Source organism: Crocuta crocuta, unplaced genomic scaffold (genome assembly GCF_008692635.1).
Source record: "Crocuta crocuta isolate KB4526 unplaced genomic scaffold, BGI_CrCroc_1.0 scaffold348, whole genome shotgun sequence".
NCBI lineage: Eukaryota > Metazoa > Chordata > Mammalia > Carnivora > Hyaenidae > Crocuta > Crocuta crocuta.
Window position 1 is genome coordinate 554,304 of NW_027529573.1, and position 12,645 is coordinate 566,948.

General features: G+C 36.5%; 1 protein-coding gene across 2 annotated transcripts in view; it reads left to right on the forward strand.

Moving 5' to 3' along the window:
- Positions 1-12,645, forward strand: part of LOC144229465 (solute carrier family 5 member 4) — a 54,712-nt gene that overhangs the window by 4,846 nt on the left and 37,221 nt on the right. For both annotated transcript variants that reach the window (XM_077761498.1, XM_077761499.1), the window contains exons 4-7: positions 410-469; positions 2,048-2,152; positions 5,217-5,322; positions 11,850-11,930. In XM_077761498.1, the coding sequence (XP_077617624.1) occupies positions 410-469; positions 2,048-2,152; positions 5,217-5,322; positions 11,850-11,930 (352 nt within the window). The remainder of the gene's footprint in view (positions 1-409; positions 470-2,047; positions 2,153-5,216; positions 5,323-11,849; positions 11,931-12,645) is intronic.

Below are 12,645 nucleotides of genomic sequence, written 5' to 3' on the forward strand. Positions count from 1 at the left end.
TTAAAATTCTCTCTCTCCCTCTCCCTCTCTACCTCTCTCCTCCACTCTCTCTCTCTCTCTCTCTCCCTCTCCCACCCTGCCTCTCTCCCCCACTCTGTCTCTCTCTAAATAATAATAATAATAATAATAATAAATTAAAATAAAATAAAAACTATTTTTTAAAAAGAATTACTCATATTGGCAAAAATAGTATGAACTTCCTGGGTCCAGCTGCACTCAGATCTCTTATCTTCTGTATGTGAATCACAGAAACAGAGGGAAAGAATCTGTAGCTGTCTTGGGCTCATAATTGGTTTAGTGAGACAGGATCAATGCAAATTTATTTTATTTTCAGATTCAGAGGTCATGAAGTGATAAGTCCCATGAGCCAAGCCCCTCAAACTTCACACTCTTTTCTGGGATTTTGTAGGCTTTGCTGCTGTTGCTCGTTCTAGGATGGTTCTTTGTTCCCATATACATCAAGGCAGGGGTGAGTATATGCAGGTGTTCTCAGTACATCTATCAGGCATTCATTTATTCACTCATTCTTTCTGCTCAGTCATGAAACTGGGTAATATCACTTGTCCCAAGATCTCTAGGCTTAAATTTACATAAATCCACTAAATGTTATCAGGTTGTTCTTGAAAATGGCTGCAGTCATCTGCCCTCTTGCCTATGACTATTGTGAAGGTTCCCATTTTTCCACATCCTCACCAACACATGGCATTTTTATACATTCTAGTTTTTGCCGTTTTGAGATTTGTAGTTTCTTTTTTTAATTAGGAGTGGGATATACCACATCTATGTGAGTTCCCCTTCAGCCCAAGTATCACCAACCACTGCTCTGCCTCTCCAAGCCTACCTCCCACATTTATTCTTCTGCTGGTGGTTTTCAGACCATGGGGTGCTTTTTCCTGAAATAATTCCTGGGATGAAGGTGTTCAGGGGGCAAGCCTTCTGGCTCATACCTCTGCAGGTCACCATATATTCTCCCTTTGCTCATCCTGGGTCCCTTCTAGCACCAGGCTTGAACAATTCCTGTTGCAGGATGCTCTTCCTTGGTGCAAGGACCAATGCCACAGAATTCATTCACATGTTTTTGGATGTGGTTTACCATATTTAAGGGGCTTCCACACAGTTTCTGAGCCACTAAGAGTTACCCTTTTTGCCTTTGTTATTATATAATCATTTATTTAACATTATTTTATATTGGGGAAGATTAAATCATAAGCTTAATCTGCTACGAAAAAAACTAGAAAGCTGCACTTTTTATACTACACATCACATAGTTAAGCTCATATTTCAGTAATGATAACCTCAGATTTTTTTTTCTAAGTAGAGATTTAATGTAACTCTCTTCTTCTCAATAAACATAATCATATAAATATATACCCAAATAGAGGTGGATTGGAGATGGGCTAGATGGGCGATGGGTGGTAAAGAGGGTACTTGTGATGAACAATGGGTGTTGTATGTAAGGAATAGAATCACTGAATTCTATTCCTGAAACCAATATTGCACCGTATGTTAACTAAAACTTAAATTTAAAAAACATATATGTATGCATATATATATATATACCCAAATATATATTTGCAATTTGTTTCATTATCAATTTATTATGTGACCATTAATTGTGGTTCATTATTTTTAAGTAATATTGTTTTTACTGGCTTGCAACATTATTAGTGAAAATAATAAAAATTTTTGTTGAGCATCTACCATGCATTTGGTTGGTGGTGTGGTGTTTTACACTTACCTTCATATTAAATCCCCACTTTATAGATGAGAAAAAAGAAGTCCAGAGAAACTGTCAATTTCCAAATGTCATACTTGTAGTAAATGTCAGATCTGGGAATGAATCCTAAGATTGTCTGATTCCAATGCCTGTGTTTATTCCAAGCTTGCTGCTCTCCCAGGAGACTGTGTTTTTCTCACCTGTGTATTCCTAAGGTACACAGTTCCACAGTTACAGATGTGCAGGTGCACATAAGTGCTTAGTAAGTGTTGAATAATCTGAATGTGCTGGGCTCTGAAGGTGTATCCCTGTTGATGTCTGTCTCTGCAGGTAATGACTATGCCAGAATATCTGAGGAAGAGGTTTGGTGGGAAACGACTCCAGATCTACCTCTCTGTCCTCTCCCTCTTCATCTGTGTGGCTTTGAGAATCTCGGTGAGTTCAGTGCTCCTGGCATTTTCACTTCTTGCAATTACCTTGGTGAGGATAGAATACTAGAATCAGAGAAATGGGATTATAGACTACTGACAGCCCTGACAGGTATGCCTATATGGATATCTTAAACTACCTAGGGCCTTTCTACTAAGTGATTTTAGAAACGCTGAATTTAATTACAAGTCATGAGAGGCTCCAGAGTGTAAACCCACCTTTTCATTATGAATATGAAAAAACAATGTACAGGAGGAACAAAATGTTTCATTCAAGTAACACAGTTATTTAGTAGTAGAAAAGAGGATTCTCTAGTCCCCTGCCCTTTCATACACAATAACCTCTTTTACATTTATGTTTTCATTTCATTGATTATTTGGCACATGAACCAGAAGGAAACTGCTTTCTGTTATTATAATAACTTCTTAAATTTACTCTGTTTTCTCTAAGACTGCCTTGTAGCACAGATGTCACAAATAAGTGTTAGAAGAATTCTAAAGTTTTTAGAAAGTTAAATTCCTTGCAGAAAATCATTGAGGAGAAAAGAAAAAAATCTGAAGATTCAGCAGCAACATATGTAGAAAACAAAGAAAGAGTAACATTTGATCCTCATGTATTGGTGACTAATGAAATCATTTTCTCTAAGTTTATAGTCTAGGCAGGTCATGAGAGAAGACACTGAAGTGCATTTTTGTTTTTCTGTTGAGTCATTCTTGTAAGTAAACCAGCTTCTCTGATTAGATGGCATGAGCTTCTTAATGCAAAGTGAGCATTTTCCAGTGCTCACTGTATATTGTTGAATATCTGTACTAGGGGGTAATAAAGATTCTTGTGCACCAGGAGTTCACTATATGGCTAAGAATATAAGAATTATAGGGACATCTGGATGGCTCAGTCAGTTAAGTGACTGACTTTTTATCTCAGCTCATGTATTGATCTCAGAACTGTAAGTTCAGACCCCACATTGGGCTCCATACTGGGCATGAAACCCACTTAAAAAAAAAAAAATATATATATATATATATATATATAAGAATTATACACATGAAATCATTAGCACTTTATGACAATATGTGAAAATATATTAAGATGTGAACTGGAAGAGACTATGTGGACAAGCATAGGAGACATTCTAGGGACACGCAGGAAAAGGAGTGGTCCCTGCTTGGTGGAAATGGAGACATGGTGGGAGTGGTGGTGGGTGCTTAAACAAGTGCTCAAGATAAGAAACTTAAGAAGGCCAAGCAAAGCAGAGGAGTCTTTATGTTCCACAAGTGAGTGGGATTCAATGATCTCCCATTTTTCCTCTGGTTCTGACATTTATAGCTTTGTGGTCCTAAAAAATGTGAAAAAGGTGCTGGAGCAAAATGACAGCAGCCAAAGGGACCCTGAGGAATGCAATCTCCTGAAGTGGAAGGTTCCTGGTGGCAGGGATTGGATGAATTCTTGGGGAGTTGGTTGGAGGAGCAGGAAAGATGAAGAGCATGTGTGTAACTTGACTGGAAAGACACAGTGGCAGCTGTCCATTCTTACTTACAAGGCTATGTTTCAAGTGATATTAATAGTGATTAATCTTAGACATGACATTTTATGTATTAATACACTTTGATAGTAGAGCCTGTCCTAGTTATCCATTAAACAGCTCATTATGAGGAGTTAGGACAGGGTAGCTTTCAGTCTCCCTTGTGTCAGGTTTGAAAGAAATCATCTTATTCCCTGGTTCTCAACCTCCAATAATACCTATATTGAGAATCACTGAAGACATGATGCATCAATTTCTTTGCCTGTCTCACCTTTCATTGAACTCCCCTGAAAAACTCCAAACCTGGTTTAATCCAGCTTCCCACTTACTCTGTGCATGCACCCAGAGATTTTACTCCTATGTCTCTAATTAACATGCTTATGTGATGTTTCTAGGGTTTTGGTTTGGCTTGGTGTTTTTGATATGGAATCTGGGAGGATCAGAGTTGAAGGGACAGATCCAAGTGGGGCTAGCTCAAGTTTGTGTTGAAGAAAGATCCAGGAGGCTGGGAAGCACACTTTGGGGGCACAGGGATTCAGGTAGTGCAAGGTGCACATGATCTTGCATCTTAAGGTGTCTTTGCAGGAACCTCAGATGAACCTTCTAACCTCTAAACCTCAACCAATAATCCTTTTATCTGTATTTCTTTATGATTTTTCTCTGGTGTTCTCAAGAACTATCCCAAATGATCCACAACTTTTTCTTTTTCTTTTTTAGCTACTAGACTTCTGCCTCTTATCAGAAAGCCTCATCTCCCTTTTTATCTAAAATTTAAGCAAGACCCACTCATCCCCCACTTAAGAAGTCTACATTTGCCTCATTCTTTCCTTCATTCCACCAGTCTGAAGATGAAGTCTTCCTTTTTGTTAAATGCCAGCCCCTCAATCTATGCTTACTCTTGATCCCATCTCTTCTCAATGTTTCTGGCATTTGCTTTATAATTACCCCCACTATCATATTTTCCTCTTATTTTCTACTACTGTAAATATGTTCAAGTATCTTTCTCCTTAACAGAGACCATTGCTTTACTGTGTCTCATATCTACTATTCTACTTTTTTCCTAATGTTTATTTATTTTTGAGAGACAGAGGGCAAGCAGGGGAGTGGCAAAAGAGAGGAAGACACAGAATCTGTAGCAGGCTCCAGGCTCTGAGCTATCAGCACAGAGCCTGACATGAAACTTGAACACACAGACTGTGAGATTATGACCTGGGCTGAAGCTGGACGCTTAACTGACTGAGCCACCCAGGAGCCACCCAGGCACCCCCTACTACTCTACCTTTTATCATTGTTTCCCTGCTGACAATCATGAAATAGTAGTCTATGCAAGCTATAGCATAGACATTTCTTACTTTCTGTTCACTCACCCATTGTTCCTATCTATGATCAGTCTAAGGAGTCCTGTCTATGACTTGGCTTCCAAGGAGTTCATAATTGTATCACAGAGATGCCATGCATGGATACAACAAATATTAGTGGGAGATTATCAGTGAAGAGCTAAACGATGCAGTGCATGTTTCTTTCCCATCCTGACTATTCTCTTTTTAGTCAGACATATTTTCTGGAGCCATATTCATCAAGCTGGCCTTAGGATTGGACCTTTACCTGGCGATCTTCATCCTCTTGGCTATCACTGCTATTTACACGATCACAGGTGAGTTTGTTGTCTGTTTAGCTCAGTCATGTTATCTTCTGCTGATCTTATACCAAGCTGCAATTAGCAACTCAGTATTAGCCTTGTCACCACCAAGGTTATAGCTATCCTTTTGTTTTCACTATGAGAGCCAGGCAGAAGCCTAGAAACACAATTAGAACAAAGCAAACAGAATCCTCAGTATTATAGGGTGACAGAATGGGTTTAAAAAAAAAAAGACAAGACTGATTTATATGCTGCCTGAAAGAGACTCATTTCAGTCTTAAGGACATCAGCAGATTGAAAGTGAAGAAATAAAGAAATATTCATCATGGAAATGAATGTCAAAAGAAACTCAGAGTAGCAATACTTATATTGGACAAAATAGATCTTAAAACAAAGACTATAAAATGAAGCAAAAAAAGAGACTATATAATAATAAAGGACACAATCCAACAAGAGGAGACAATAATTGTAAATATTCGTGCACCCAACATGAAAGCACCCAAACATATAAAACATTTAAAAACAGACATTAGGGAACTAAACTAATCCACTGTAATACCATAATAGTGGAGACTTTAACACCCCACTTACATTGATGGACAGATCATCTAAACAGAAGAACAATAAGGAAACAGTGACTTTGAATGATGCACTGGACCAAATGAATTTAACAGATATCTTCAGAACTAAAACATCCTAAAACAGTAGAATATGCATTCTTTTCAAGTGTACATGGAAAATTCTCCAAAATGGATCATATACTAAGTCATAAATCAGGCCTCAACAAATACAAAAAGATTGAAATAGTACCATGCATCTTTTCTGACGACAACACTATGAAACCAGAACTCAACCACAAGAAAATATTTGGAAAGACCACAAATACATGGGGGTTAAACAATATCCGACTAAACAGTGAATGGGTCAACTAGGAAATCAAGAATAATTTAAAAAAAAGGGGGGCTGGGTGGCTCCGTTGATTAAGTGTTCAACTTCGCTCAGGTCATTATCTCACAGTTCAATGGTTCAAACCCCGTGTTGTGCTCTGTGCTGAAAGCTCAGAGCCTGAAGCCTGCTTCAAATTCTGTGTCTCCTCTCTCTGCCCCTTCCCCACTTGCTCTCTCTCTCTCTCTCTCTCTGTCAAAAATAAATAAAACATTAAATTAAAAAAATACGTGTAAACAAATGGCAATGAAAACATGACAGCTGAACCCTTTGAGATGCAGGAAAAGCAGCTATAAGAGGGAAGTAAATAACAGTATAGGCCTACCTCAAGAAGCAAGAAAAAATCTCAAACAACCTAACCTTACATCTAAATGACCTACAAAAAGAACAACAAACAAAACCCAAAAACAGTAGAAGGAAAGAAATAGTAAAGATTGTAAGAGAAATAAATGATTAAAAAAATAAAACACCTCAAGGAAGCAAGGATCTGGTTCTCTGAAAAGATTAACCAAATAGATCAACCTCTAGCCAGACTCATGAGAGAGAGAAAGAGACAGAGAGACAGAGAGAGGGAGAGAAGGCTCAAATAAACAAAATCACAAACAAAAAAGGAAAAATTAAAACCAAGACCACAGAAATACAAACAATTACAAGACAACATTATGAAAAACTGTATGCCAACAAATTAGACAACTTAGAAGAAATGGGTAAATTCCTAGAAACATATAAACAACCAAAACTGAAGCTGAAATAAGTAAAAAATTTGAACAGACTAATTACCAGCTATAAAATTGAATCAGTAATCAAAAAACTCCTAACAAATAAAAGTCCAGAACTAGATGATTCCACAGGCAAAATCTACAAAACATTTAAATAACAGTTAATAACTGTGAAGAACAGTTATGTCTTTTGGAAGACAAAACTATTTCAAAGAATAAAAGAAGGAAAACTTCCAAGCTCATCCTATGAGACCAGTATCATCCTGACATCAAAACCAGATAAAGACATTACAGAAAACAAAAACAAAAAAAACAAAAATTTAGGCCAATATATCTGATTAATATAGATGCAGAAATCCTCAACAAAATACAAGCAAACCGAATCCAACAATATATTTTTAAAAAATCATTCACAAGGATTAAGTGGGATTTATTCCTGGGTTGCAGGTATAGTTCAATATTTGCAAATCAATCAACATGATACATCACATCAATAAAAGAAAGGATTAAAACCATGTGGTCATTTTAGTGGATGCAGAAAAAGCATTTTATAAAGTACAACATCCATTCTTGATGAAAACTCTCAACAAAGTAGGTTTAGAGGGAACATACTTCAACATAATAAATGCCATATGTGAAAAAACCCACAGCAAATATCACACTCAATGAAGAAAAATTGAGAGCTTTCCCTCCAAGCTCAGGAACAAGACAAAGATGTCCACTCTCACCACTTTTATTCAACATAGTACTGGAAGTCCTAGCTACAACAATCAGACATTGAAAAAATATAAAAGACACACACGTCGGTAAGGAAGAAATAAAATTTTTACTATTTGCAGATGACATGATAGTGTATATAAAAAAAAACCCTAAAAACTACATTTAAAAAACTACTAGAACTGATAAGCAAATTCAGTAAAGACACAGGATGCAAAATTAATGTATGAAAATTTGCTTTATTTCTATACACTAGTAAGCATCAGAAAGAGAAATTAGGGAATGAATCCCATTTATAATTGCACCAAAAATAACAAGATACCTAGGAATAAATATAGCCAAAGGGGTGAAAGACCTATATTATGAAAACTATAAACCATTGATGAAAAAAATGGAAGACAACACAAAGAAGTGGAAAGACATTCTACACTCATAGATTGGAAGAATGAAATTGTTAAAATGGCTATACTACTGAAAGAAATTTACAAATTTAATGTAATCTCTATGAAATACCAAAAGCATTTCTCACAGGACAACAACAAACAACCCTAAAATTTGTATGAAACCACAAAGGACCTCAAATAGCCAAAGGAATTTTTAAAAAGAAAAAGCAAAGCTGGAGAAATCACAATTCTGGACTTCAAGTTATATTACAAAGCTGTAGTCATCAAGACAATCTGGTACAGGCACAAAAATAGATACATAGATCAATAGAATAGAAAACCCAGAAATAAACCCACAATTATATGATCATTTAATCTTTGACAAAGCAGGAAAGAATATCCAAATAGAAAAAGACAGTCTTTTCAGCCAATGGTGTTGGGAAAACTGGATGGCAAACATACAGAAGAATGAAACTGGACCACGTTCTTATACCATACACACACACACACAAAAATTCAAAATGGGTGAAAGACCTAAATGTGAGACTGGAAACAATAAAAATACTTAAAGAGAGCATAGGCAGTTATTTCTCTGACATTGGCCATAGCATCTGCTTTCTAGATATGTCTCCTGAGGCAATGTAAATAAAAGCAAAAATAAACTATTGGGGCTTCACCAAAATAAAAAGCTTCTGCACAGCAAAGGAAACAACTAACAAAACTAAAAGGCAACTTAACAACTGGGAAAAAATATCTATAAATGATATATCCTATAAAAGGTTGGTGTACAACATATATAAGAATTTATACAATTCAACGTCAAAAAACCCCCCACAAATAATCCAATTTAAAAATGGGCATAAGAGGGGCGCCTGGGTGGCTTAGTCAGTTAAGCGTCCGACTTTCACTTAGGTCATGATCTCGCGGTNTAAAATGAAAAAGAAAAAAGATAAAATAAAAAATAAAAATTGGTATAACATGAACAGACATTTCTCCAAAGAAGACACACAGATGACCAATAGACACATGAAAAGATGTTCACCATCACTCATCATTAGGAAAATTCAAATCAAAATTACAATGAGATTGACCTCACACCTGTCAGAATGGCTAAAATCAACAACACAAGAAACAACAAGTGTTAGTGAGGACATGAAGAAAAAGGAACCCTTGTGCACTGTTTGTGGTAATGCAAACTAGTGCAGCCACTATGGAAAACAGTATGTGGTTTCCCCAAAAAGTTAAAAATAACACTATCCTATGATACAGTAATCACACTGGGTATTTACTCAAAAAAGAAAAAATAAACAATAACTAATTCAAAGGGATACATGCATCCATATGTTTATAGCAGCATATATTTTTTTAAATTTCAATATATATTTATGAGAGACAGAGAATGAGCAGGGGAGGGGCAGAGAGAGAGAGAGACACAGACTCCAAAGCAGGCTCCAGGCTCTGAGCTGTCAGCACAGAGCCCAACGCAGGGCTCAAACCCATGAACCATGAGATCATGACCTAAGCCAAAGTTGGGCGCTTAACCAACAGCCACCCAGGCACCCCAACAGCATTCTTTACAATAGTCAAATTATGGAAGCATCCCAAGTGTCCATTGAAAGATGAATGGATAAAGATTATGTGATATATATATCTTCATATATATGTACATATATATATGAATATTATTCAGCCATAAAAAAGAATGAAATCTTGCCATTTGAGGCAACATGGATGAAGCTAGGGAGTATAATGCTAAGTGAAATAAGTCAGAAAAGACAAATACCATATTATTTCACTCATATGTGGAACTTAAAAACAAAACAAATAAGCAAAGAAAAAAGAGAGAGAGAGAGAGAAACTAAGAAACAGCTTCTTAACTGTAGAACAAATTGATGGTTACCAAGAAGTGAAGTGTGTTGGGGAATGTGTGAAATAGGTAGTGGGTCTTAAGGAGTGCACTCATTGTGATGAGCACTGGGTGATGTATGGAATTAATGATATATTGTGCAACTGAAACTAATATAACACTATATATTAACTATATTGAAATTAAAAATTTTTAAGTTAATTACTAAATTGAGAAGGAAGCATTTGACTCTGTGTATCCAGAACATTTCCATTAAAAAAAAAATCCTCAGTATTGGGTGTGAGCACCTTGACTGAAGATAATGATGTGGTAGTTGGGGAAATGGTGATTTGTCTCAGCTATTTGTTCTGTGCCCAGATTGGCATTTGGAATCCAGCATAGCATACACATGGAAAGTAAAAATGAAATAACAGCTCACACATGTGATTGGTCAATCCAAGACATGGCCCAAATGAGTACAAGATGCCTAGGCTCTGAAAGGCAGAATTAGGAGAGGAGAATTGGAGCAATGAGTTGGTTGTTGGGAAAAAGTGTGTGGAAATAGTTCAAGCAGGCTCTCATGGGCCACAGCCATTGCTCTAGAGTCCAACACATACTAACTTATGAAAATGAAACTATACCAGTTCACTTGGAAAAATAAAGAAAAATAACAGTTGGAACAATCAAGATAGTTCTAGAGCAATTTTCATACATATAGCATATGTTTCAAAATAAGTGAAAGATGAAGACATAAGTGTTCCATTTACAAGATCAGTCTTGTTTTCCCATGATGCTCTTATAAGGAGATAGCTTGTTGACTGAGAGTCTAGCAAGTCTAGAGTTGAAAAAGTGGTTGTTTGTATAACACTGAAGCAAAAGTCAAGTAACAACTATATCTGGCATTCAACTTATGAAGCAATTATATGTTCCAGTACTAGAGCAAAAATGGCTTTGCCTGATTTTTTTAAAACCAATATACTGTGTGGGGCGCCTGGGTGGCTTAGTTGGTTAAGTGTCCGACTTTGGCTCAGGTCATGATCTCGAGGTTCGTGGGTTCGAGCCCCACGTTGGGCTCTGTGCTGACAACTAGCTCAGAGCCTGGAGCCTGTTACAGATTCTGTGTCTCCCTCTCTCTGACCCTCCCCTGCTCGCTCTCTCTCTCTCTCTCTCAGAAATAAATAAAACATTTTAAAAAAGAACCAATATACTGTGCTAAATGGAATGAATTAAGGAATAGTTAAGGGAAAAACTTTCATAATAATAAAGTTATGCCTTCCCCTTTTAAAAATTTTATTTAAATCCAAGTTAGTGTATAGTGTAATAATGATTTTAGGAGTAGAATTTAGTGATTCATCACTTACATATAATACCCAGTGCTCATCCCAGCAAGTGCCCTCCTTAATGCCCATCACTGTTTAGCCCATCCCCCCATCTACCTTTCCTCCAGCAACCTCAGTTTGTTCTCTGCATTTAAGAGTCTCTTATGGTTTGCCTCCCTCTCTGTCTATATATTATTTTATTTTTCCTTCCCTTCTACTATGTTCATCTGTTTTGTTTCTTAAATTCCACATATGAGTGAAATCATATGGTATTTGTCTTTGACTAACTTACTTCATTTAGCATAATATATTCTAGTTCCAGAAGTTCTGCCTTTTCTGCTGTTTAATATTCAAAAGCTCACATGAGGGTGGAATTCCAGTATAACTCACAGAAACTTTAAGTTAAAACAAGGCAAAGGGAGACAAGAGAGTTAATGTGGTGCATATATACTAAGGAGATAATGATGCCAAGAGAAGCCTGTGGCCCAGCCAAGAACTTTTCATATATTCTCTGCTGAGTTCCTAAGGTTTGGTTTGAGGAGAATCTAAAGGTAAAGGCAAAGAGATGAGGGCACAGGAGAAAATATCCTGATTCTCTTCTCTCTTTCCACAGGGGGCTTGGCCTCAGTTATTTACACAGACACCCTCCAAACCATCATCATGCTGATAGGTTCCTTTATTCTCATGGGATATGGTAAGTGATGACAGTGGGAACAGTGCACTTGGGCTGGAAATCATGAGACTTGTATCTGCTCAGTCCATCTGCTCCTTATTGCTGCCTCCCTGTTCTACCTAGTCACACTTTTCAACATATATATAATTTACATCATTGAAACATCTGCCTTTTTTCTTTTGTACTATCTCAGTATGAGATAATGAGGGGGGAAGATTTTTACTTCCTTTAAAAAATTATTACTCAGTTTTAATCTTAATATGTTTGTGTTTGGAATAGACAAAATGAGTTTCACTGGGTTGATAATTTTACACAAATATTGGTGCATTGGATTCAATGCACATAAACCATTTTTGTAGAATCTTCAAAAAAATGAAGTTTTATGAACAGTTTAAGACAACTATTAACTTCACTGTTTCAGTGAAGTTTCAGATGACTGTTTCAGATGGAAATTATTAAAGTATGTTACCCCTTCTATTGTTAGAATATACAAACACAGTTTGAATTTTCCTGATTAGTATCAGTTCTTTCTCTTAAGTCATGCAGCAAACACTACTGAAGAATTTGATTTATAGCTTGCCTATTTTTATTTTCTATTATTATGCTATTTATTTAGCTTTGTACAGGAAATCCATGCATACAGTAAAAAGGATATAAGATGAAAATAAGTGTCTTTTCATCTCTCCCCTGTCCTACAGTCACCATATTCCACCCACTCAAGCTGTACTGAATACAA